This window comes from Carcharhinus amblyrhynchos, chromosome 15 (genome assembly GCF_965287045.1).
Source record: "Carcharhinus amblyrhynchos chromosome 15, sCarAmb.v2.hapA, whole genome shotgun sequence".
NCBI lineage: Eukaryota > Metazoa > Chordata > Chondrichthyes > Carcharhiniformes > Carcharhinidae > Carcharhinus > Carcharhinus amblyrhynchos.
In genome coordinates, this window is record NC_137338.1 from 74,946,484 (window position 1) to 74,969,559 (window position 23,076).

Consider the following 23,076-nt stretch of genomic DNA (forward strand, 5'->3'; position numbering starts at 1 on the left):
TTAAAAACTAGTGCAATTTACTCTAGTTTTCACATCAATTTGACACTTAGAATTTTTTTGGGAGAATTCCAGCTGTTGTCTTTTTCATGACTGTTTGAATTTAAAATCTAGTTCTGTTCCTTTACAGACTTGAGTTTTCCATTGAATGTAAACTCTCTTTCTCCTCCCAAGAAACATTATTTCACTCTCACATGCAAATTAAATGGAAATATGCAAGATTGAACAAATCTATAAAAGTAACCTGAAATCAATCTTCCATTGATCTGATTCAGCTGTAACACTCTGGGCATCGTGCCAATGAATGAGAAATCCATAGGCCCTAACAAACCCATAAGGCTATCCCTGGGATACGGAAACAGCAACGGCAACATCTTCAGTTTCCACCTGACCCGTGGAAAAGATCCACCTGCATGCAGGCTGGGAAGAAAGTGAAGTGTATTGTTTGGAGAGAAGGCCTTAATGAATCAGCTCAACGTGTTCTCAAGCAAAAGACAGGGCAGCTGAAATGGGTGGCACTTTTGCTGCATTTGTAAAAGCTGCTCTAGTCAAGGTGAAAGTGAACTGCAAATATTTTGGTTAATCGTGCCAGGAACCATTAACCGGTCTTAAAGCTGCCCTTCTATGACTGTCAAATAGCTGAACAGCCTACTCCCGGTCCAATATATTCCCCTGATGCCAGAAATTCCCACAGTATAGAGCACTGGTGAGCTTTCACTTCAGCATCAGGCTCCAAATTACCCTTTCAATTACTTGGCAAAAACAGGAAAAACTTCGACCTTCCAGCAGAAACTCTACGCCTCAACATCAACTGTTAAATCAACCCAGCCAGTCAATTCAAAACAATTCATATCTCCCAGAGTACTGACTTGGTCTGAACTTTCATTGCCTGGCACAAAATCCTGGAGATACTTCAACTCTGATAAGATCCACTTGTCTCTCCCCTTTGGCAGATGATCTCTACCTGATGATTAGAGAACTGATAAACTCAGGTTTGACTACAGAACAGTACAGGCCCTTCAGCCTTCGATGTTGTGCCGAGCTATGCCCAAACCCAATATCAAGCTATTCCACTCCCTATCATTCTGGTGTGCTCCATGTGCCTATTCAATAATCGCTTGAAAATTCCTAAAGTGTCTGACTCCAGTGCATTCCATACCCCACACTATAACACGGACTCACTCACTAATCAGTGGTTCCACTATCCTCTTCTTTCCCTGTGGGCCTTGCATATTCCTCTACTTCAAGTGTTATTCTATTTGTCCCTTAAAACACACGATTGTCTCCACCTTATTTTGGTAGCTAATTAAGTAATAAATAAACACATATAGATTATGTACAAGCAATCAAAATGAAGCCATTAAAACAGTTTTGGTTTGACATTACACTCACCAGATAGGGCACATGCCTAAATGCGCTTTCGCTCTTCCAAATGAAGACTTTCATAGAACTTAATTCATGTCTTGTGTAAAAGAAAATTACATGTTTTATGGTTCAAACCTGATTTTATTAACATACTTATTTTAACTGTACATTTAAATCATGTTATAGGATAGTGCCCACCAGTCAATTTTAATAGCAATTTTTCTTATTCAGTGAGTGAATAATACTTTGCTGCTAAATTACATATAATAAATAACACAACCATGAGGAATCATTTTTTGCTGGAAGAATCCAATAAATCTTTTGCTTCATTGATCTTTGCAGCAAGGAATGGAGATCCTCCTAAAATTACAGGGAAACAAACGATTTGTTTTAAAATTTGGTTTCCTGTCCTCTCATTAATGGTTTTTTATTCAGTTCTATTTGCAAAAATGATCATAAATAAATAAATACAATTTCACAAAATAACCTGTGTAATCTCAATTAACATACACTCAAAGACAAGTTTCCATTTCCAGAACCATCGGATTTTATTAACAGAAGGTGAGTCAATCCATCATGATTGTGCCAACTTTTTGAAAGAGGTCCAATTTATCTCATTCCCCGATTCTTTCTCCATTGTCCTGAATTTTCTTTTTCCTTTTTCAAGTACATACCCAATTCCCTTTTTAGATCTGCTTCCACGATCTTTTCAAGCAATGCATCCTAGACCATCATAACCCACTGCATGCATTTTCTGAAAGTAAAATGTGCACTTATAGCACCTCAAATTCAATAAATTAATCTTATTAGCAATAAATTAGATTTACCCAACCACACCCTCAAGAAATAGTACACAAATGGATTTTGTTATGACCCCATAAGGCACATCAACATTTTTTAAAAATCCGAATACCTTGTTTTAACCAGTGGAACTATCCCACGATTTCACTTTTTAAAAGAAACAAACTTCATTTTATATGCAAGACTACCAAAACAAGCACTATTAACTGAACAATATGGTTTATGACTATATATGTACGCATTCAGATTTACTTCCTACTTCCCTCAAAATAAGGCATATTAACCTTAAAGTTATTTATTCATATAACTATTTTCAGAGGCAAAACCTTCATTTACCATCTCTTGACTGTGAGGCCTCAGTTCTGATTATTTTTCAATACTCCGAAGCTAATCTGTAAGTTATATTATTTTGCAATAAGACAGTAATGTCTACTGCAGATTCTCCCATCAGCTTCATACTAATCTTCCAGCTTCTGCTCCTCACAAGATTCAAACTGAGATTACATCTCACCTGCCGTCAATGCAATCAATGAAGTACTTTACTCAGGTTTGTCTGTCTGACAAACGCAGGTTTATCTGTCATTTATTTTGGTCAATTGTTTCAGTGGGTTCTTCAGCAAACACTCAGATAAATTGAAGTCAGGAGTCTTCCTACGCTCTATCCACCTCTATGACGACATAGCCTGGCCTATCATCAAACCAACCTTTCAAGTTAATTATTTCTCCTTTACAATTTAACTTTTGATATTACAAAGTAAATAGGTTTTATAACCTTTCAGGATCACTGAATGCTTTTAAACTAATTTAGCTCAACCTTCCAAACCAAAACAAATCTCTCTGGAATGCATTTCACTGCAAGCAGTGTCGACCTCACAGGTCTGATTCCCAAATCTCTTCAGATGGCCAGTGAGAATCCCTATGCCCCAGTGAATGGGTTGTCAGCCAAAAAAGGGTCAGGATTCTCAATAGGCGTGAGGGTTCTCAGGATTCATCCCACCTGCCCCTGTGGCCCCAATCTAGTTACTGCCCACCTGATATTTGTGCAAACATGCTAATTTGGCGTGGCACAATGGCTAGCACTGTTGCCTCACAGTGCCATGGACCGAGGTCTGATTCCTGGCTTGGGTCACTGTCTGTGCAGAGTCTGAACTTTTTCCTTGTGTCTGTGTGGATTTGCTCCGGTTTCCTCCCACAGTCTGAAAGATGTGCGGGTTAGGTGCATTGGCCATACTAAATTCTCCCTCAGTGTACCCAAACAATCGCTGGATCATTGCGACTAGGAAATTTTTACAGTAACTTCGTTGCAGTGTTAATGTAAACCTATTTGCAACACTAATAATAAATAAACAATCATTAGTGGGTTTGACAGGCCATTCACCCAGTGGGAAAGGCGCCAGACAAGCTTTACATGTGTTACTCACAAATGGGGTCGGGGCATGCTGGACCCCGAACATCCAGGGGAGCACCACCGATCCCTCAAAGAGGTGCATCCTCCCCCTCCCCCACAAATAAGAGGTTACTTTCTCCCCCCCTGACACCACACAGGCATGAGGGGGACCTGCCCTGATCCACCCACCGCCTCAGACTGCCCACCCAGGCCCCCTTCCCACTAATACCCTTCACTCAGCCCCCACTTCAGATCACACATCTTAGCAGCACCCTGGCACTGAACTCTGGCCTGGTGCATATTTTGGCCGGAAAGGCATCTGTCTCCAAGCACAGAGATTTGGCTGCTCTTTAAAAACGGTAGCCCAATTTCAGAACTGTGGGACTGGTCGGCGGGTTTACGCAATGAGCTTCTTAGCACATTTCAGGTGAGTGAATCCCACCGGAAAGAACCTGCCAGTGCCAGCGCAAAACATTTCTACTTTGTCACCAGTGTGGGCACTTGGCCTCAAAACGTCAGAATTCAGATCCAATTTTCCAATTCTTGAGCTAGATACACCCACCTGCTGTTTTATGGGTGAGATTCTCTGGCCTCCCCATAGTGTGTTTCTCAGCAGCAGAAGGCTGTCCTTCTGGGCTCACTGCCGTCAATGGGATTTCCCACTGAATCCACCCCACGTGGCGGGGATGTACCTTCAGTGGGACCAGAAAATTCTGCCAGCATCAACAGTTGGAAGGTCTCACCTACAATCTTACCTTTTGAGCTGTCAATCTCTCAAAGCAACATGGCCCCAACCATTTAGTTGCAATAGACCCCAAGTTGCTTTAATTGCATTATCTAGTTAAACATTAATTCCAAAAACTTACATACTAAAACACAAATCATAAACTGATATTTACAACAATGTGCAGTGTTCATGACAATTACCATTATATTGTTTAATAATACAATAAGGCTGGTATTAACACTGCATGGCTGGATTTCCAACTTTCCAGCCAAACAGACAGATTTCCATACCTTCCCTTCAAGCAATTAATTTACATGTTTAGTGCCTGAAAATCTAAATTGCCTCCAACTAGAGTACCTTTTAAACCTAGTTTGGATCTCATGCCAATGTTCTTTCTGACCAAACTCTGACTTGTCCAATAAGTGAAAATCACTTGATCATCAATATTGAAGTTTAGTGTGAACACATGCTTCACATACCAAAATTACTTTGAAAAATCACTTTCTTTTAGCTTGGTTAAAAGTGATTTCAGTTACAGTATTAGCTGATTACTTAGAAAATGAGTCAAAATGATCTGAAAAAAGCATTTTTCCCTGCAGACCAGCTTTGAATATTTGCTTCAAATTGGGCTGTCAAGAATATTTTGGTATTCTGGTTAGATTTCTGGATGTTATCACAATTATAAAAATGCCTTAACCATACAAAATCCTTAAATGCCTTATCATGAAGAACTTAACGTTATAATGTATGCAAACTACTGTGTGGGGAAATGACTGTCCAAAATGATTATGTTGCAAAATTTGGTTATATTTAATCATCCTATAAACAGACCATTGTAAAATCTGTGGTTACAGGAGTAGAGATACTCAATATATATATATAGCACATTGATTCATAATATTCTTGTGTGGAGCTGGGATAGTAGTTAGACTGAACACTACCATTGGTAATAATATTTGCTCAAGTACCAATACACAAAATCCATGTCCAGGTACAAGGAAGAATTGATCAGCAAGAGTACAGTTTAGAGAAAATAGCAACTACAAAGGGAATCATTTAATGAAGACCTGTGACAGATACTGGTAGAACAAGCATTACTAGGCTATCATACAATATGTATAGCAGAGTTCAGTGAAAAGATAAAGGAAGGGAAATATCTTTGCCATGTTTCTATATTCCTGTGACAGACGAAGAATACAGAAATAATTGAATCAAGAGTAAGCAGCTAATTTAAAGGCCAGACTGCATCAGCCATTAATTCCCCCCAAGTAAAATGGACAGTTGTCTCCCCCAGCTGCAAGTATAAATAGTAAAATTCATGCCCCATGCAAAATCCCAATCCGCCAAAATTATCGGCTTCACTTTGCTGTTTCTTTCCAACCAGCATATCGATTGCTCTGCTCCTGCAGATCTGTGATACTTTAGTCACAGCAGTCAAAGCTGGGCCCCTTAATTATCTCAATTGATCACCCATCATTTGTAGGTGGGTAACTATTTCACCCCAACATAACATTTTTAAAAATAGCTTGGAACAGGATGTTGCAGTAAACTACTACACTGACCAGCAGCAGGATATTTCCAGACCTATTGCCAATAGGCTTCAAAAGTCCTACCCCAAAGTCAAAGAAAGAGAAATTAGGGCACGACTAAGAGGGAGGTGGAAAGAGTTAGATGGGGCGGGGGGGGGGGGGGGGGGGGGGGGGGGGGGCGGGCGGGGGGGGGGGGGGGGGGGGGGGGCGGCGGGGGGGGGGGGGGCTCGATGGACAAGAACAGAGTTGGAGAAATGCAGTTGGCCTGAGACATTACTGAGGGACAAGGCCACAGGATTTTAATACAAAGATAAAATTCATAAAATGCAAGCATAGTAATGTTGGTCAACAAGTATAAGAGTACTAGGTAAGGAATCGCAATGACTGCTGCTGCAACACCACCCTCCCCACTCCCAACTAATGAACTGAAATTTGAAGAAGCATCTGTCACTTATCATTAACATGCTGGCGAGAGGCTTTAAGACTTCATATCCAAATCATTGCGAAATTAGGGACAGGTTTAGGTTGCATAGTGCTCCCAATTTACCACAGGATGCACTTCAAACATTAACTTTTTATGATCTTAAGACATCTGATTAATCATGTGTTTTAACTTCTTGAAGTGGCTGACAAGTGCTAGCTGAATGTTATAAGCAATATAAACATTCAAAAATTATGTGACTGTTCAGTCCAGCTCCAATAGTTGGAGTTAATTGTCAAAGAATTCAAAATGACCCACTTATTTAAAGTTTCCATTAAATATTATTCTTACCTTTGTCAGGATGATTCAGTAGCATAATTCTCTTGTGGGCTTCTCCAATTTTTGTTCGGCTGGCTGATGGACTAAAGAGAGAAACATTGTCAATTTATATTCATTGCTCACTTAGAACATCTCTCAAGGGTAAGAAATATTCCCACAACTGTAAAACCCTGTGAAGTGAGAATTGAACAACTGATTTATTCAACAAACTGACTAGTTTGTTTACACTAACTTATTTAAAAGCCAAACTCCTTCAATCAACAGAACAAGTCACCATCTTACTTGTCATTAAAATCCAGTCATTCAATTCGTGGGCAGTCGGCGGTAATGTGGCCTATGAACTTTGCTCCTACATTGCTTTGTGAACTGGTTGGGATTCGGAGTTAGAAGGCTGTGAGTTCAAGTCCCACACCAGAGACTTTAGCATAACATCTATGCTGACACTTTAGTGCGGTGCTGAGAGACAGCTACACTCCTGGAGGGATCGCCTTTCAATTGAATTGAGGCCCAATCTAGTCCCTCAAGTGGATATAAAATGTTCTATGGCACTATTCAAAGAAGAGTGAGTGTGCTCTTCAGAGTGTCCGGATTAGTATTTAACATTCCGTCAACATCATTAAAACAGATGATCAGATCATTCATTTGACTGCTAAATGTGAGGGCCTGCTGTGTTCAAATTGACCATGACTTGTCTCACCACAAGTGATTACAATTCAAAAGTACATGAATGTAAAGTGTTTTGGAACATCCCGATGTTGTGAGAGGAGCTACATAAATACAAGTCATTTATTTCCTGCAAAATGAGGTGTTTGCTGGAATTAACCTCCAATGAATTCAACATGACTGTTGGACTAAGAAAACGGAAATCTAAGTTGCCAGTTAATATTTCTCATCATCCAAGAAAACTACACGGCCTAATTGTCTGTTTGATGAGCTCTCCAATTTGAAGGCAAAATATGAAATACTTACTAGAAAATGACCCAACAAAAATATATTTATTAAGTTTAATTGTAACAAAAACGCACCAACCAGGTACATATTTTAATGGTTCCATCATTTTAATCTTTTGCTGTCTAGGTCCTGGGACTCTCCTTAAACCCCTCCACATCGCTTCCTTTAAGGCACATCTTAAAACCTTCCTCTATGACCAAGCTTTTGACCACCTGCTCTTATGTCTCCTTATGTAGCTCAGTGTCAAATTATGTTTTATAATGCTCCAGTGAAGCACCTTGGGATATTTTATCAAAGGCACTATATCAACACAAATTGTTGATTAGAACTTGGGGGTATTGTGTTTAGCACTTGGGGGTGGGTGAAGTTGTCTGGGTGGAGGGTGGAGGGTGATGGGTTGGCCATTCCTGGGGGAATTGGTGTGATGTGAATCAATACAATAGTTACCCAGAAATAAAGTAATTTTTATTTTAACCTCTTCTGAGTAACTATCGATTAAAGACAGAACTATCCAAAGATTGCAATTGAAATTGCATTTCCAGATGGTTCCTGCACAAGGCAATTTCCTAAAGGATGTTTGCACTTGCCTGGAAACTGCCACGCAATCTTTACCTGGGAACATCCGGGGGAGGAGTTGTAAGGTACCCCCCTGACGTTCGGGAGTTATAACTCAACAGAACAATTTTCATGACTGTGGGATGTCCCAAAACTTCACAACCAAAGGAGCAGTTTTAGCTACAGTCACTGTTATAATGTTTGAAACACAACAGCCAATTTATGCACAACAATGTCAGACAACTACAACAAAATAATGATCGGATAATCGGTTTTAACGATATAGGCCGACAGATAAATGTTGGTCTGTACGCCAGGAGGAACCTTCCTCTTCTTCTTCGAAATAGTGTCCAAGATCCTTTATATCTGTCCACAATGGCCTCAGTTTAACATCTCATTCAGAAGGTAACACCCCTGAAAGTGCAGCCTTTCCTCAATACTGAAGTGGCATCAAATGGCTGAACTCAAATATCAGTCATTACCTGAAAAAATGAAGAAATTGGGCAGGATATCTTGTACCTCTCTGGAAGTTATTTTCAAGAAAGCAATCTTACTAATTTCACTATTTGGAATTACGGATACAAGGTAAATGATTCTGTAGTTCTGTTTTGTCATCTTTTCCTTTAAAATAGGTACTATGTTACTTTGGTTGAAAACTGTATTCAGTTGCTGTTTCATGGTGGCCATCTGCTTTTCGTTTGCCCAGCATCATTTCACATTCTTGAGATAAATATTTAACAATCTTTGAAGATTTCTTGTTGTGAGTCAATCTAGAATCCCTTTGCAAATTATGTCACAAAAATGAGCACTGCTTGGTACACTGTTGGGGATGATCATAGGTGACTAATCAAACTTTTGCAGCAAGTGGCTACGTGGAGGATGGCAAAAAGGTTCAGATGGTCATTCAGAATCTGGAATTCAATAAAACAATGTGAACAAGCTTCTCAGTAGCTATGTATTTACTGTGACAAGGTGGTGCAGTGGTTAGCACTGCTGCCTCACGGCGCCAGGACCCAGGTTCAACTGCAGCCTCACTTTCTCCCCGTGTCTGTGTGGGTTTTCTCTGGGTGCTCCAGTTTCCACCCACAGTCCAAAGATGTGCGGGTTAGGTTGATTGGCCATGGTAAATGGACCTTTGTGTCAGGGGGATCAGCAGTAAATGAGGGTTACAGAAATAGGTCCTGGGGTAGGATTCAGGCTTGATGGGCTGAATGGCCTCCTTCTATACTGTAGGGATTCTACAATACTCTAGAAACAGCCAATGTTTGTGAATGTACAGTTTTGCATTGGAAATTTAAAAAAAAAGGGTGTTTATATTAACTCTGTCTAAAACTATTTAAAGTAACTGGTTATGGTAATAGGATCAAAGGATTAGGACCCACGGCGGTAAAATTCTTCCAGTGGCTCTGAATCCCTACACAATCAGAAGTCTCGTAACACCAGGTTAAAGTCCAACCAATTAATTTGACAGTAAACTCATGCATTCAGGGTTTACCCCTTCGTCAGGTGAATGGAGAGTTCTGGCCTCAGACAGAGCATACAACAGCGTACACAGTTTACAGAATACTGATTAGAATGCGAGTCTCCACAGCTAACCTGCTATTCATGTTTTAAAGATGCAGACAATGTGAGTGGAGATAGCATTAGCACAGGTTAAAAAGATGTGTATTGTCTCCAGACAGTACGGTAAGTGAGGTTTTGCAAACCCAAGCAAGTCGCGGGGGTTACAGATAGTGCAACATGAACCCAAAATCCCAGTTGAGACCGTCCTCATGTGTGTGGAACTTGGCTATCAGTCTCTGCTCAGCGACTCTGCACTGTCGTGTGGCGCGAAGGCCGCCTTGGAGAACGCTTACACGAAGGTCAGAGGCCGAATGCCCGTGACCGCTAAGTGTTTGCTGTAGAGACTCGCATTCTAATCAATAATCTGTAAACTGTCTGTGCTGTTATATGCTCTGTCTGAGGCCAGAACTCTCCATTCACCTGACGAAGAGGCAAACCCCGAAAGCTTGTGAGTTTACTATCAAATAAATTGGCTGGACTATAACCTGGTGTTGTGAGACTTCTGATTGTGTTTATCCCAGTCCAATGCCGGAATCTCCACATCATCCCTACACAATCATCATGGACCACGGATAAACATATATTTATCCCATTTCTTAAAAGATTCCTGACAATTTTCTGCTGAGGTTACAGCAATAGATCAGGAGATACCACTCAGAAACTGTAACGCCCTAGTCATTGACAGATTGCCAGAATAGTATCTAGCTAAGGATAAGTGAAGACACTTACCTGACACCTAATACAAGACTGGCCTCACGCTTACTCATTTTTGCTTCAAATCCTCCTTTGTAATATGCTGAAAAGCTCTGCAAAATAAGACAATTCTTGTAGTAACCTATTAATGATAAAAAATCCTACTAGATTAATTTCTGCTATTCTACGTTTCACATTTCTACAAAATCCTCTTCAACTATGGTTCTAGTTACCATTTGAACCATTATTTGATCATTAAATACACACATGACTTAAGCATCAAAGTGAACCGATGGTTCAGGAGGAAGAAAGTAGTGTCATCAGCAGCTTCCAAGAAAAAGTTATTCAAGAGTGGGTTGAAGTTCTCACTGCACCTCCAAGCTATTTTGTTAGTGTGTAAACAACTGTTGGGTGATGAAAATTTTCCTGTTTTTTCAATCCTTAAAAATATCCTCCCAGTTCAAAACTGCACCAAATCCAGGAGCAGAACATTCCATATTACTTGCAACCATCTTCAAAAACAGATAACAAGATTTTCATTGTTCTTGAGTCCAAGTGACTGCCACTATACCCAATTATTTATTTCCTGTCTGTCAATCAAGTTCCTCCACATGTTGCTACGTTTTCTCTTGTACTTTTTAAATGTCTTAAGATGTTTATGTTAAAGGTACTACATAAATGTGAGCTTGTGATTTTGTGTTGGTTGCTGTTGAATTTTAGGTAACAGGCCTCCGATCAGGCAACTTTTCAGATGCCTTTTAGAAATACCTCCATCAATGCTCACACAAGCAAGCCACCATGTCCTAAGCTAAAATCAGAGTGTTGAAAAAACTCAGCAGGTCTGGCAGCATCTATGGAGAAAGAAACACAGTCAAAGATTTCCAGTCCAAAATGAATCGTCTTCAGAACTGTTTCAGTTCCAAATAAATTTTACTTCAGATCTCCATAATCCACAGTATTTTGCCTTTATGCTGTCAGCTGTTGTGTGTTCAATGTGCCATTTCTTCTAAGTGATTTTTTAATTCCATCACAAGGTGTACAATAGTGCCTCTCACCAGTGAAAAAATGGTCCATCTTTGCCCCATGTAACTTCAGGAAAGTCTCCAAATGTACACTTAAAAAAAAAACAATTCTTGGGATACGGGTATGCTGGCAAGGTCAGTACTTATTGCCCCATCTAATTACCTGAAAGTTTGAAATAAATGGGTGATTTATTATTCTCGGTACTCTTTGTCTAGGCTCCTACAGCATGAATCCGATAACATAACCGCTACACCAAGAGTATCACTGCCAACAGCTTGTGCTTAGCTACCTCAACTTCTGAGGTAGAAATTTTACAGCGCTCAAATTTCAAAGGAAGCAGTGACAGTCAGGAATAAACAGTGCAAGATATTTGTATGCTCCAAAAATTACAGTCAAGGACAAAGTAGATAATACTTAAACAAGCCTTTTACCACAGAATTTCACTGTCATGAATATTATCATGTGTGAACCATTCACTAAGTATCTACTTGGAATCACAGTAGATGGAGGGAAGTGTAGAATTGAATTGGAATGGACAAACAAGTAATTCTGGAAATAAAATAAATCATGCTGGCCTCATCTTTGTTCTAAATCCACTTTTTCCATGACATACACAGATGAACATTTCTGCTTCTCTCTTACATTTTCTGAAGGATCCCACAAGAGTTTTAAATGGGTGCCTGTACAAAAAAATTCTATTGTCTTGCAACAAATCAATGTTTTATAATAAGCCATTTGTAAAAAATGTAAGCCAATAGGTAAGAAGGATCAAATTTCACCCTAAAGCAGGTTAAGAACTGGGTGAAAATGAAATATAAAGAATATAATTTATAAGCACAGAACATTAACCCCTTCCACTCAATTAGAGTAATTACTTCATTGTTTGTTAGTTCTAATGGTGCGCTCCTTTAATGACTATATGATGCACCTGATTTTACATAACTAGGTAATAAAAAAATTGTAATATCAAAGGTCTTCAAATTTCAAATTACAAAATAAAAGTCATCTCATGTTCACATAATTACTGCATGAGTCAGATTGAAAGCCATATGGACAGCAAACATGGAACAGCGCACCTTAAAGGGCACCATTTGTGACTATTGCAGGTTTGTAAGAAAAACAACATATTGATAGGATGACTTTCATATTCCCAGGTCATTGCAAAGTGTTTCACAGTCAATGAATTAATATTTGAAATTTAACCACTGTCCATAATGAAGACAAATGTCAATTTGCACATAGAAAGCAAAAAACAGATTAATTTGTTCTTTGCAAAGTTGGTTAAGGATCAATTCTTGTCTCAGACACCTGGACATGATACCTCCTCCACACCGGTGCACTGCAGGTCTGTATCCTTAGCTTCTTACTATATTCCTTCGAAACTTACGACTGCATGGCCAAATTCTACCCCAACTCCATTTTCAAGTTTGCTGATGTTACACTGTAATGGGTTGGATCTCAAACAACAATGAGACAGAGTACAGGAAAGAAATAGAGAATCTGGTGAACAGGTGTAATGACAATAATCTTTCCCTCAATGTCAGTAAATGAAGGAGCTAGTCATCAACTTCAGAAAATACAGTGGAAGACATGCTCCTTTCTTCATTAAAGGTGATGAAGGGGAGATGGTTGAGAGCTTTGTAAGTGTCCACATCACCAACAATCTGCCGTGGACCCTCCATGCCAAAGCAATAGTTAAGAAAACGCAAAGCCTCTACTTTCTCAGAAGGTTATGGAAATTCAGCATGTCTGTTATGACTCCTATTAATTTGCACTGATGCACCATAAAAAGCATCCTATTCAGATGTATCACAGCTTGGTATGGCTCCTGCTCTGACCAGGACTGCAAGAAACTACAAAGGGTTGTGAATGTTGCCCAGTCCATCTGTCTTCCACCCACTGACTCTATCTACACTTCCTGCTGGGCGGAAAAGCAGCCAGCATAATCAAGGGTCCCATGCACCCTGGAGATACTCTCTTCTATTTTCTTCCATCGAAAAAAGATACAAAAGTCTAAAAACACATACCAACAAACTCAAGAGCAACTTCTTCCCTGCTGGTGGACTTTCAGACTTTTGAATAGTCCTATCATATATTAAGCTGATCTCTTCTCGTCGCCCTACCTGCAACACTATATTCTGCACCATATCCTTTCCTTCTCCCTAAGAAACAATACTTTTCACTGTATTCCAATACACGTGACAATAATAAATTAAAATCAAATCTCAACTGTTAAACCTTGATGTTAAATGGAAATTGAGAGAGCAGTCAGTTTAACATCTCACTGAAAGATGGCATTTCTGATATTTCAGCATTCCCTCAGTCTTGCCTTTAACTATCAGCTTAGTAAATGTGCTCGAGCCCTTGAGAGTAGCGTGAATCCACATACATCTGACTCTAAGGTGTTACCACTGAGCCAAATTCTTCACAGAACACCACCGCCCCCCAGAAGTCATTATACAAATTAACTTGCTCAGGATACACACCAGTTCAGAACACACAAAATATCTGAGTCATGTGCAAATTGAAATATCCAAGTGCAATTTTTGAAAAGTCAAGCTCTGTTGTTAGTACACTTACAGGACTAGGGACAGTTCTTGCCGTTTCTATGATCATTTGTTGAAGAGGCTTCCACAATCGAAATGCATGGCGACCTGAAACAAAAAAATGAAGCATATTTCACATTGTCCTTTCAGTATTAAAGGTAAAATAGTACCCTTTAAAGATCTATCCTGACTCTTTAGCTCTATGTCTCTTAGCATATTCAGTGAGTAAAAAGCTACCAATCCTAGATTTTAAATTATTCATCGAGTTAGTGTGTTCTGTTTTTTGAGACAGAGTTCCATACTTCTACCACCCTCTGCATGAAGAAGGGTTGTCAAACCCCTCTCTGAAGTGGCCTCGCTTCAACTTATGTCCCATTATCCTAGACACCCACACAGTGGAAAAAAAGTGTAGCCCTATTTACCTTTCAATCCTTGCAGAATCACTGAAAATTACATCAGCATTTCACAATTATGTTAAGATCTACACTGCTGTCAGCTCTGTGTTCAGCAATCACGTTAAGACAAACCATAAAATCAACTCAGACTGCTTCAGCATATTGTATTATTCCACCTGGAATCAACTAGGTTGATTCTACATCAAAATACTGGAGGAGATATCTCTTTACACAATTTTCTTTATTTTGTTTGATTTTGATTTACATAAGAACATAAGAACATAAGAAATAGGAGCAGGAGTAGGCCATCTAGCCCTTCGAGCCTGCCCCGCCATTCAATAAGATCATGGCTGATCTGTTGTAGCTCAGTTCCACTTTCCCGCCCTCTCCCCATAACCCTTAATCCCCTCTCTTATCAAGAACCCATCAACCCGCTTCTTAAAAATATTTAGCGAGGCAGCCTCCACCACTTCAACGGGCAGAGAATTCCAGAGATTCACCACCCTTTGAGTGAAGAAGTTCCTCCTCAACTCCGTTCTAAACCGCCTCCCCTTTATCTTGAGGCTGTGCCCCCTAGTCCTACTGTCTTTTTGATTTATTATTTGATTTATTATTGTCACATGTATTAGTATACAATGAAAAGTATTGTTTCTTGCATGCAATATAGACAAAGCATACCATTCATAGAGAAGGAAAGGAGATGGTACAGAATGTCATAGCTAAGGTGTAGAGAAAGGTAAATTTAGTGAGGGGTAGATCCTTTCAAAAGTCTGTTGGCAGTGAAGAAGCTGTTCTTGAGCCAGTTGGTACAGACTTTTGTATCTTTTTCCCAACGGAAGAAAGTGGGAGACAGAATGTCTGGGGTGCGTGGGTCCTTAATTATGCTGCCTGCTTTTCCAAGGCAGCAGGAAGACAGTGTCAATGGATGGGAGGCTGGTTTCTGTGATGGATTGGGCTACATTCATGACCTTTTGTAGTTCCTTGCGGTATTTGGCAAAGCAGCAGCCATATCAAGCTGTGACATAACCATAAAGAATGCTTTTTACAGTGCATGTGTAAAAGCTGGTAAGAGTCATAGCTGACATGGCAAATTTCCTGTTTGTATTCATCCATATAAAGAATGATTTATTACTTATCCAACAGTTTATATTATAACATAACATCCAACACAAGTTTCTGCCTTTGGTCATGCCCTCAGGCAAACACATTGAAAAATATTTAGGAATGAAAGAGAAAATGCTGGATAAACTCAGCAGATCTAGCAGAATCTACAGAGAGAGAAATACAGTTAACTTTTCTAATCTGTATGACTCTTCTGCAGAACTCCAGTTTTTGTGTTTTGATTTCAGATTTCCAGCATCCACAGTATTTTGCTTTTATTTCTGAAGAATATTCTCAGAGAGTTTTTTTTGCATGCTTGCGTGCACCAAGCTGAAGGGTGTTATTGCTGGGAAGCTAAACTTTTCTCACCTTACACACCAATGTTGGCATCAAGAATTCCCAGGTTTGATCAAATAAAGTTCTGCAGTTTTCAATCTCAGAAAAGCATACCTTAATTCTTTCCACGTCCCACACCAGACATCCAACGGCCTGGCTGAGTGAGGGAACAAATAAGGGAATTAGGCACTGAATTGAGACTGGCCAAACACATCCCATATAGAGCACCTACAGCCAAAGGACTTCACTTGAGGCTTAATTCAGTTCATACCAAACCATCCATGGTGCCACAGAGACAACAATTTAGTCATCTCAGAACATCTGTATGCATTGTGGCATATAAGAGCAGTCAAGCATTCATCAGCTCCTATGGTCAAGGAATACACCAAATGGGATCACGGCAACAAATCCACGCAATCTTAAAAGACAGTCTTTTATCCCATCCAATGACTGAAGGCCCCCTCTCGATAGGAAGGAAGACATATGATTGGAGCAATTAAGAAAATATTTTAAGCATTTCTTTCAAATTTTGGAAGCAAGTGCAAAAATAGCAACTTGTTTTCAAACATATTTTTCATTGATATACCTAGGAGCAGCTTTTCACTTTTCAATAGTCAAAACAAGCAGGTAAGAAAGCTTTTCTTCCAAAGGCAAATATTCCCCAATACTGGATCTCCCAAACTTTTCCACAGATATAAAAATGAAGCGAAAACTAAATGACCTAATGAAAGATCATATCAAATGCACAGAACATTAACCCATTCCACTCAATTAGAGTAATTTCATCATGCATGTTAGCTGTTGGATTAATCTGTTCTGCTGCATTAGTGGACCGGAACCACTAATCCGAAACACTTTGCTTTTGAGCCTACGTATAGAATGCTGAAAATAAGGTATTTTCCTTATTAGAGCATTAACACGTTCAGGCATCAATGTTTGCAATTTAGACTCACAAGGCAAAAAAAATGGAAACTCGCCGCATAGTCAGTTAGAAAAGAGCATGTTTGATGCCACAAAGGAGGAAATGGAGATCGGTTCAGAAAAAATGTAAACCACAACAGAAACACGCTAGGAACATTCAGCGGATCAGGCATCATTGGTTAGGTGGATTGGCCATGCTAAATTGTCCCTTAGTGTCCAAAAATGTGTAGATTAGTGGGATTAATGACATTACTGTGTGGGATTATGTGGACAGGGCAGGGGGTGGGCCTGGGTGAGATGCTGTCTGAGAGCTCTGCCAACCTGATGGGCTGAATGGCTTCCATTTGCACTGAAGGGATTCTATGAACCTGTAGAAAGACCAAACTGTTGACAAATGACAAACTGAAAGGTATTTCAAGTGCTCTTAAAAAGGAACAAAATAAAGCGATGGAGAAAGGGGGAAATAAATACACTACAAGAAATGAACTAACCTATAAAATGCTCAGCTGGAAAATAGAAGATATTTAAAAATCAAGGAGAGTCTGTCAGGATCAAACAGTTAGACTCTACTCACCAGAGACGGTCAAGATATATTAACTCCAATCAAGACCTTTTCTCATTTGTTAACAGGAAAGGCCCTTTAAAATCACTTTTTAAATTTTACTTTCAATTTCAATAAGTAAAATGGTGCAAATAAAAAAGCCTAGTAAAACTAGGGGGAAAGGTGAATGGGCAGTTAAAATTTAAATTCAGCCAAAGAGGTAGAGGCAAACACAGTGTTAATAATGTTAAGGGCATTAGAAAAAGTTATGATAGAAGGTATTAAACAGAGGACCAGTGAGATAAGATGTCTGTGACATGTAACATTGAAAACCACACATTCCTGAGTGTGCCGAGTTTGAGAAAGAAATTTCCTAGAGCTGTTTCTATAATTGGCCACAGGCATTATTTTCTCCTTCACTAGGATCTTGGTGTTAGCACTGATCAAGGACATTGGTTCTTTATGGCCCATGCATAACTAAACACCAATTGTCAAATGTTTCCCTTGTATTTTAGAGCCTGCAATAAATCTTTGGAGGCAGAAGTCCCTTCACCAAAATCTCCAACAGCATACACAGACAGCTATCAGTCAGCAATCCAGCCTCAGGAGTCCCAGAGGAGCTGACATTCCCGTTTAAATACAAGAAAAAGACTCCATGATTGGTCCATTAATTCACTCCTTAATCAGGGAACTCATATTCCAATAGGTCAACCTCAATGGCCTGAATGAAGTCGTTACACTCCCCCCCCAAAAGTCCACGGAATCACCGTGTCTGGGCGCTTCACAGGTCTGGATCTTCCAATTCAGCATCCAATAAGGAAAGGGTGTATCTGCTAGGTGCCTGCCTCTTCCTTCATAAATGCCATAGGGCCAGTTCGCCCTCTGCCTCAGGTGGTAGGTGGACAGCTGCGGCTTCATTCACCCTCGTCCACCTCAGACTCTGAGGTTCTTTCCAGGGATGCTGGAGAAGCGGGGCTCATCAGAGGGATGACTCTCTTCAGTCCTTGGCCTGCTGGGCAGAAATCGGCTCTGGGACAGGCGATGAACTCGAGCCCCCACACCCTGGTTTAGGTACTTTCTTAAGACAGCCTCTTCCACGCACACCCGTTAGTATACTGGTCCCGTCCTGGACTCGACCATTCCCACTATCCATGCAGGACCATTTCACCTGCATCAAAATGCTTCTCTTAGCAACAGTTGTTGTGGCCTCTGCACTAGGCCTATTGGTGCTTTGAGTCATCTGCTCGTGAATAGTTCCACCAGTACTATTCCTGTGGTAGCGTTCCCCTCCCACATCAATATCCTGTCTTCAATGGTAATCTGCTCTTTTCTACTCCAATAGGGGTGAATTGTGGTTGGAACAGTCTTTCCAGTTCCTCTGTTAGTATCGGGTCCTTTTGTGTCCACAGCCGGACATTGTATGTAATCACCAAGAGGGTGTCCATAAAGTTCAACGTCATCACCATTTCTTCTAATCTGGATATTAAGAGTGGGGTGCCTGGCAATGATAGCATGCTTGGAGCATCAGCATTTGCCAATCGAATTCCTGGCCAGTGCTCCAACTGATACTGGTATGCTGCAAATAATAATGCTCAGTGCTGGATCCAGGCTGATGCTATTGGTGGCACTGCTTTGTCCTCTTTTAGCAAACCCAGCAACAGTTTATGATCAGTGACAGTTGTGAATTTCCACCCATATTAGGTACTATTGGAATTTCTTTACCGCAAAAATTATGGCCAGTCCTCCTTTTTCAATCTGGGCATTCTTCCGTTCTGCTATTGCTAAGGTCCTGGAGGCAAATTCTATTGGGCGTTCCTCTCCATTTTGCCAAATGTGTGTCAGAATTGCACCCACACCGTACGGAGACATGTCATAAGTGAGCATCAACTCTTTCCTGGGGTCATAACACATTAAACATTTGCTGAGGAGAGCTGTACTCTGATCTTGGACAGCAGACCATTACCAGGCTTGTCCCATTTTTAGCTGATGTAGGGGATTCAAGATGGAGGCCCTATTTTGTATGAATTTCTCATAAAATGTCACCACCCTAAAATCGACCCTAACTCCTGGATTGTGGTGGGGGCTGGGACATCTTTGATTGTATGCACCCGATCCTCCAGAGAACGTAAGCCTGACTTATCGACTTTTTAACCCAGATAGGTTACTTGTGGTACTAAGAAATCATATTTCTCCCTCTAAGTGCACACCTGCTGCTGAAAACCTTCTAAGGATTTCCTCCAGGTTCTGCAGGCATTTTGCCCTCATTTTTCCAGTGATAAGACAATTGTGGAAAATTTTGGCAAATCTTCTTCCAGTTTCAGCTATAGGTATGCGTGATTCATGTCTAGTTTAGAGACAATAAGAGTCCTCCTGCCAGCTTTGCATATAGATCCGCAATCCTGGGAATTGGGTATGTATCAAGATGCGAGTAGCAGTTTATTGTCTGCTTGAAATCTCCACAAAGGTGAACTGAGCCGTCCAGCCTTCGAATAGGCACCACTCTGCAAACTGGACCCGTCTTATTACGCCTTCACGCTCCAATCTTTTGATTTCCATGTCCACCTTTTCCCTTAATGCAAATGGCACTGGCTGGGTCTTGCAAATCTTTGGGATTGCCTCCGGATCAACACGTAATGTCATTTTTGCTCCTTTAATTGTTCCTAGTCCTTCCCTAAAGGCATGAGAATGGGGATGACAAAAAAAACAGCCATGATTGAATGGCGGAGCAGACTCGATGGGCCAGGTGGCTTAATTCTGCTCCTATGTCTTATGGTCATAAAGGCCTCCAGGTAGTTGAGCAGGACTTTGCTCAGGCGACCATTTTCCAACTGAAAAATGTTTACCCAGTCTAGTTGGATCTCCTTCAGCCAATTCTGTCCCAACAGGCTTGGTCTCAAACATTCCATTACCAGTGGTAGCCTAACCAGTGGGTTTCCATAAGCAACAGGCACATGGGCCATGCCCAACACTCTGTGGTTCCCTGTATAAGTCCTCAGTCAAGCTGAAGTCTCAGTTAGGGATAGGGGTTGTAGTCCAGTGCAAATTTTGATGAACACTGTTTCCCCTATCACGGATATGACTACGCCTCTGCCGACTCCATTATTAATAGACGCCCATTCAGTCTTACATTTAATGTAATAGGTTCTGATTTAGTCATTACTATGCAAAGTAGTTGTTCCTCGTCGGTGGTAGGTGGAGCTTCCACGGTGTGCATTCTCCTGTACCCAGGCCTACATGTCGTTTTCCAAATTGTCGGTTTTGGAATTTTGTTTCTCCTCTCCGACTCCGGATGCTGGCAACAGTTGCAATATCTTGACGGTCGGAATTCTACAGGGGCTGCTGTCTATCTAATCTTAATTCAGCCTTGTCTGCGGGCAGATCTGGGTTCCCTTGTTTGCGAATCCTTCCTGAGCATAGCTATATAGCTGCCTGCCCCACAGGTGGGGGTCCCTTAACTCAGTTGCACAGGTGTGGGTTCTACCTTTAACAGAATACCCTGCAACTCACGTACTCCGCTCACTGCTTTTCACAAGGACAAAGCCAGCAGCAATGCTTATTTGCAGTCCAGCTCAGCCTCTGCCAACAGATGTTTTTGTATGATCATTTAATTGATCTTACACACCAAACAGTCTCGGAACATCTCACTGAATGTCAATTTGAATTCGCAAGCCTCTGCTTATTGCCTTAATCTCATCAGGAAACAAGTGACTGGCTCCCCCATCTCAGAATGCTGAGTAAAACCGGTACCTTCACAGGATCAGAGGTTGCTTTGGGTCATAATACTCTTTTGCTATGTCTGTCAATGCCTGGGCCTCCAGAAAGGTTAAATTGCGCATAACAGCGAAAGCTGCTGGTCCACAAGTGGTCAGCAAAATAACTAGCTGATTTTCGTCTGAGGCTATGTCATTAGCTCTGAAGAAATACCTCTTCCGTTCTACATATTGGGCCCAATCTCCCATGACAGGGTCAAAAGCATCCTATTTCCCAAACAGAAGTATGTTTGCCAGGCAATGGCTTTCCCCAACTTGTAGCAGCTGATCGCAAACAAGTTCCTTTGGGTCTTTTTCCACGTCACCATTGTAATGAGGCAGAAATCCTTTCGCCAAAGTCCCTTTATTTACAATTCCAACAGCAGTTCACAGAACGCTATCAGTCAGAAGTCTATCTTCAGAAGTCCCAGAGGAACTGACACTCCTGATAAATACAAGGAAGAGACTCCCTCATTGGCCCATCAATTGATTCCTTAATCAGAGTTCATACTCCAATAGGCAAACCTCAATGGCCTGATTGAAGTCATTACAGATCTAGGCCAATATATTCAACTGATCCTTAGAAAGTAAGGAAAAAAACAATCCTTTAATTAAATTGATGAATGTTGGCAGACCAAGTTCCTCTGATTGAACACACTTCAGAGGCTTCAGCACTTGATTCAGGCTAACAGCCTAGCTCTGTACCATACTAAGGGAGTACTACACAGTCAAAGGTACTGATTTTAGGATGAGATGTGCAACCAAGGCCCCATCAGCGTCTGAATGTAAAAGGTTTTCTGTCATTGTTTGAAAAAATTCAAGGGAGATTATCCTCAGTGAATGCCTAACATTTGTCAACCACTAAAACAGATAATCTGGTCATTTTCTCATTCTTGTTTGCAGCTGTATAGGGCATTGGTGAGGCCGCAGCTGGAGTACTGTGTGCAGTTTTGGGCGCCGCACCTGCGCAAGGATATTTTGGCCCTGGAGGGAGTGCAGAGGAGGTTTACTAGGCTGATACCGGAGTTGAGGGGATTGAGCTAGGAGGAGAGGCTGAATAAACTAGGCTTGTACTCGTTAGAGTTTAGAAGAATGAGGGGAGATCTCATTGAGACGTATAAGATGATGAATGGGATGGATAGGATAGAGGTGGAGAGACTCTTCCCGCTCAAAAAAGACAGTAGGACTAGGGGGCACAGCCTCAAGATAAAGGGGAGGCGGTTTAGAACGGAGTTGAGGAGGAACTTCTTCACTCAAAGGGTGGTGAATCTCTGGAATTCTCTGCCCGTTGAAGTGGTGGAGGCTGCCTCGCTAAATATTTTTAAGAAGCGGGTTGATGGGTTCTTGATGAGAGAGGGGATTAAGGGTTATGGGGAGAGGGCGGGAAAGTGGAACTGAGCCACGACAGATCAGCCATGATCTTATTGAATGGCGGGGCAGGCTCGAAGGGCTAGATGGCCTACTCCTGCTCCTATTTCTTATGTTCTTATGTTTGTGGAAGCTTGCTGTGTGCAAATAGGCTAAATGTTTCCTACATCACAATACAGGCTATACTTAACAAGCTATTTTGGGAAGCTTTTAAGGGCTATATAAATGCAAGACTTTGTTTCTTTCAGCATAGATAAAGGACCACACCAGTTCGTTAAGAACTGCAGAAGAGCAAAGTCATTGCCTTACCTGCAAATGCTGCAGCTGCAACACCAAGTCCAACTGCTATCAGCTTTCCACCCTGTGAAGAAACAAAAAAAATCTTTGTTCAGAAAAATGCAAGTTAAAATAGGTAGATACAAATAAACGGAGGAACAAACTCATTGTTCCCTGGTGAAACTGCATCTTCATTTTGCAAAACAGGAATGCACAATCACATATCAGAGATAGGTATTAGCTCCCATTGCATCAGATTTCGCCAACATAAAAAAATGATATAAATGAGAAACTAATAACACAGTCCTAGCTGGACAATTATTGGTGCTAGGCATCAGTAAACTATGTAGCTGATAGCTTTAAGTTTGGTTCTTACAAATCTGCCCCTATGGTCTCCGATCTTGGGTAAATGGGATGTTTCAGTGCAGGATTGGAGAAAGTTCTGAGCATTTTCTGACCTGGTTGAATCAGCTGAATAGTTAAGGGTATGTA

The 23,076-nt window shown here is 40.9% G+C and overlaps 1 protein-coding gene across 2 annotated transcripts in view; it reads right to left on the minus strand.

Moving 5' to 3' along the window:
- Positions 1-1,482: 1,482 nt before the first annotated feature.
- Positions 1,483-23,076, minus strand: part of LOC145353019 (dnaJ homolog subfamily C member 15-like) — a 28,361-nt gene continuing 6,767 nt past the window's right edge. Inside the window, exons 3-7 of one of the 2 annotated variants that reach the window (XM_080203326.1) lie at positions 22,618-22,669; positions 13,932-14,005; positions 10,365-10,441; positions 6,579-6,649; positions 1,483-1,722 (exon numbers count right to left, since the gene is read on the minus strand). In XM_080203326.1, coding sequence (XP_080059452.1) covers positions 1,652-1,722; positions 6,579-6,649; positions 10,365-10,441; positions 13,932-14,005; positions 22,618-22,669 — 345 coding nt within the window. In that variant the 3' untranslated portion in view covers positions 1,483-1,651. Of the gene's footprint in view, positions 1,723-1,753; positions 2,117-6,578; positions 6,650-10,364; positions 10,442-13,931; positions 14,006-22,617; positions 22,670-23,076 lie in introns of those variants that run through there. The other variant, XM_080203327.1, reaches the window with a different exon arrangement.